This window comes from Limulus polyphemus, unplaced genomic scaffold (assembly GCF_000517525.1).
Source record: "Limulus polyphemus unplaced genomic scaffold, Limulus_polyphemus-2.1.2 Scaffold6341, whole genome shotgun sequence".
In the NCBI taxonomy this organism is placed as follows: Eukaryota; Metazoa; Arthropoda; class Merostomata; order Xiphosura; family Limulidae; genus Limulus; species Limulus polyphemus.
Window position 1 is genome coordinate 25,785 of NW_013671951.1, and position 4,735 is coordinate 30,519.

The following is a 4,735-nucleotide window of genomic DNA, read 5'->3' on the forward strand; positions in this document are numbered from 1 at the left end:
CATATAGGACGTCGTGGGCTTGACTAGCCAGATCTTGCTTTTGTTATATTTTGACCTTTTATTCTTTACATGTGAGGCTTAACGAACGGAGGTAAGGCTGATAGACGCTGTATCCCCACCGTTACGTGGGGCCTACTCTCGCAACTACCTCCAAAAGCCAGGACAAATTATATAATTCTCACATTATAACCTGTGCTCTGATAACTTAATTTATTTTGGTTATGCAGAGTTATATTTTTATTAAGGCCTGTTTTGAATTATAAATGTATATAACACGCATGTTATCAAAGTTCAGAGAACATTAGTGAACATAGCTATATATAAATTCATTCAATTGTCGTTTTACCTATAGGATTTAACGTGTTTTGATCGTAATACAAACTGTATTACCCTTAGCACTAAATTTTGAGCGGAGAAAATAATTTTTCTGTTTTTAATATTGAGATCAGAATAAAAAAATCTTTAAACTGTGTTTTTATTATTTGTTATTTCTCGGGGTTAATTTCTAATTCGATAAGTACAAAAATTTCTTGAATAAAATTTTATCACCACATATTATAAACCCAAGAAAAAGAATAATAATTTAGAAATAAATAGGTTTACGAAAATTTGAATATAATCACCAAACGTGAGTTGTATTTTTTCTTTGCTTGTGAAAACGAACTCAAAGCTATGGAAAATCCAAGCATTTTGTGATGTTATGTATAACATTTATAAACGGAAATTTTTTAACCTGAAAGTCTGTTTGTTTGTAATTAAGCACAAAGCTACACAATGGGCTATCTGTGCTCTGCCCACCACGGGTATCGAAACCCGGATTCTAGCGTTGTAAGTCCGCAGACATACCGCTGTGCCACTGGGGGGGCACCTGAAAGTCATAGCGTCTTGAGCCTAAAAACACCAAAATTAACTATCACAAGTTAAATTTTATGATCAATAACGTAGAGTAACAAACTCATTCATTTTCTCGGTCTTTCTGATGGTGTTTTGATCTTTTTCTGTTTTTTCGTTTGCCCAGACTTTGTAACTGCAATGACATATTTACTGTTTGATCTTTTATCCCGATCCCTTTACGAAATCTCTCGGGGATTGCTCCAGATTACAGATTAAAACGTAATGAAAAACACAGAATACAAAGTACATGTGTTACGTCGTATGTTTTTGATTACAGATTAAAACGTAATGAAAAACACAGAATACAAAGTACATGTGTTACGTCGTATGTTTTTGATTACAGATTAAAACGTAATGAAAAACACAGAATACAAAGTACATGTGTTACGTCGTATGTTTTTGATTACAGATTAAAACGTAATGAAAAACACAGAATACAAAGTACATGTGTTACGTCGTATGTTTTTGATTACAGATTTCTAAAAAAAGCTCACACTTGTGTGTGTTTGTGTCTATAACGTACGTTACGTCTGCCAGATTATATACATGCATATAAGCATTGATAAAGTGAAAGATACGCAAGAAATGATAAAATAACAACGGTGCTCTTGGAGTCAATATAGCACACTGATATATACACACTCCGTTACATATATTTATACCAAACTTGAACCGAAGAATCTTCCCACGGTAGTGTTAGTTATCTTGTTCACTTTAAACACTATCCTCTGATACCATTACAAAAAGACATACAAGTTGTTACACGTGTTATTTTGAGTAAAAGGACCAATTCTAAGGGTTAATCGTTGAGTAAAAGGACCAATTCTAAGAGTTAATTGTTGAGTAAAAGGACCAATTCTAAGGGTTAATCGTTGAGTAAAAGGACCAATTCTGAGGGTTAATCGTTGAGTGAAAGGACCAATTCTGAGGGTTAATCGTTGAGTAAAAGAACCAATTCTAAGGGTTAATCGTTGAGTAAAAGGACAAATTCTAAGGGTTAATCGTTGAGTAAAAGGACCAATTCTAAGGGTTAATCGTTGAGTAAAAGAACAAATTCTGAGGGTTAATCGTTGAGTAAAAGGACAAATTCTAAGGGTTAATCGTTGAGTAAAAGGACCAATTCTAAGGGTTAATCGTTGAGTAAAAGGACCAATTCTAAGGGTTAATCGTTGAGTAAACGAACCAATTCTAAGGGTTAATCGTTGAGTAAAAGAACCAATTCTAAAGGTTAATCGTTGAGTAAAAGTACCAATTTTAAGCGTTAATCGTTCTATGTTTAAGAATGATGTTCCAGGTGCCTAGCCACCCTCTAAACTACTTTCCGCATCATGGATTGTGTTTAATCTGATGCCTACAATGTAATAGCTTCTGCGAAGGTTGGCGAGGTTAATCTTAGACCTAGCGTCTTGCCAAGCCTTTTATAGATCCTTCATTGTCCCAAGGTGTCGCTGTCATAGACCAAAAAGACACAAGTCCATTGGAGCTACATTTAGAGACTTGACAAGTATGTGGTCAAATGGAATGTCCATGATTTCATTATCTTTGACCATCTTTCCCATGAAAGTGACCGTTGATTGCCATGTGTGATTGGAAGCTTGTAGACTTTTAATTTGGGCCAAACGTGTATTTTGGGTAATTTATTTTCATCACCACAGCCTTCACTTGCGGATGAAGTTACCTTGAATGCAGTTTTAGAAGCCATTGATACCCTAAACGCTCTGCCATGCAATTCTCCTTTTTCATGTAGAACAGTGAAGACTTCTTTTGATTTTATTTGTATGACAACTTTGCTACACGAAGAGTATAGAAAATTAAAGCTTTGCTACACATTTCACCTGGGGAGGGGGGCATTACGTTGTGGAGTAAGTCAATGCCTGGGGAGGGGGCATTACGTTGTGGAGTAAGTCAATGCCTGGGGAGGGGGCATTACGTTTGTGGAGTAAGTCAATGCCTGGGGAGGGGTGGTTACGTTGTGGAGTAAGTCAATGCCCGGGGAGAGGGGGGGGGAGCATTACGTTGTGGAGTGGTAAGAGTTCTCAAGAAATCAAATGTATAGGTGCAAGTCATTGTCATAAAATGTGGTTAACTCTGAATTAAGTAGTTTGGAATATATCTTCACCTTATTCGTTCATGGTTAACATCGATATCGGAAATTGGTTAATGATAATTTAAGAAAATCGTATATAAACAATGTAATGATGTTACTATGGGAGACAAAACATCGTCTATGCTATTTTATGTGTGCTTGTTTTCGAGACCAATGACTCTGAGTGAAAAAATAACTAACTTTATTGGAATATGGAATAATTTCACAAACTCTTTTACGATGTTCGTTCTAATATCAACGTCACATTGAAAGTTTTTAAAGTAAAATCAAGGGTTTCATTTTTAGATGTTATTTTAAATATTTAGGAAGAAGAAATACAAAACTGTTTCAAAAACCGATAAAGAAACCAGGTCTTGTATAAAACTACCCTAACTCTGTAATAATAGGAGTTATTATATGTCAGCCTGAAAGAAATGACAAAAACTTCAGTAAATAATGTTCAAAACTGAAGCTATACACAACTTTCAAACACTTGTTATCATTAGCGCCCACAGAAATATTTTAGGGGGGGGACATGTATGTAAGAATCATTTCTTACTGTGTAAGTCAACAGACTAAAAGAATGTGTGTTATGTGTGCTTAAACGCAAACATAAATTTACAGTTTAATAAAAATATTAAAAATATTTAGTTTAACTAAAATGTTAAGTTTACATCATAATATGTGCAATATCTTGTGAAATGTAAATGGAGCAAATACCCCCTCTTGCCCCTTCCTGTGGGCACTCATGCTTCTATCCAGTCAGATACATAGGGAATATATTCGACATTTGCAGTAGCTAAAATCGTGTCACTAAATTTGAGAAATTATAGAATAAATGTTTCTTTCACTTGATACATAGATGAAATGATATCGAGGAAGATTAGCAGAGTGGTACAGGCAGAATGAAATGATATCCAGGAAGACTAGCAGAGTGGTACAGGCAGAATGAAATGATATCGTACCATTCTGCTAATCTTCCTAAGCAGCTATGTTTCCAGCCTCCTGTTCCCATATTATACATTTACCCTATACCGTCTACTAAATTAAATAAACAACACCTCTTAAAAATAAAAATGTTCGAACACCTTCAAATGTCTCACACTAACAATGTTATTTATCAAACAGTCTAACAGCTGTAAGGGAAAACTATATTGAAGAAACTGGTTGTTATTATTTATCAAACAGTCTAACAGCTGTAAGGGGAAACTATATTGAAGAAACTGGTTGTTACTATTTATCAAACAGTCTAACAGCTGTAAGGGAAAACTATATTGAAGAAACTGGTTGTTATTATTTATCAAACAGTCTAACAGCTGTAAGGGAAAACTATATTGAAGAAACTGATTGTTATTATTTATCAAACAATCTAACAGCTGTAAGGGAAAAAAACCTATATCGAAGAAACTGATTGTTGCTTTTTTTCTTACGATAGAGAATGTTTTCACACCTTGTTCAAAGTACTATGGGAATATAGTGATCCCGTAAGACTAACCCTAAAGTACTATAGGAATATGGTGATCCAGCAAGACTAACCCTAAAGTACTGTTGCGTCATCGAGATCACGTGACTATTCTCACGCCCTCTACTTTCTAGAACTATCCTGTACTTTGGCGAATGCTTTAGCGTTTACTAGATATAGGGTAGTCTGGTATATAAAAGAGGGTGACAACGTGACGGGACTGTTTGTGTAGATAGTGAGTAATTGAACTGCAGTGAGAAAGTATTGTTGACGTTCGTTGATATAGCGTTTGT

The 4,735-nt window shown here is 35.0% G+C and overlaps 1 protein-coding gene across 1 annotated transcript; it reads right to left on the minus strand.

Moving 5' to 3' along the window:
- Window positions 1–1,631: 1,631 nt before the first annotated feature.
- On the minus strand, window positions 1,632–2,115 carry LOC106473625 (apolipoprotein A-IV-like; the record flags this gene model as incomplete). The annotated part of the gene is made up of 1 exon (XM_013934307.1): window positions 1,632–2,115. A coding segment is annotated over one exon (484 nt), but the record flags the coding sequence as incomplete, so codon positions are not given.
- Window positions 2,116–4,735: the final 2,620 nt, after the last annotated feature.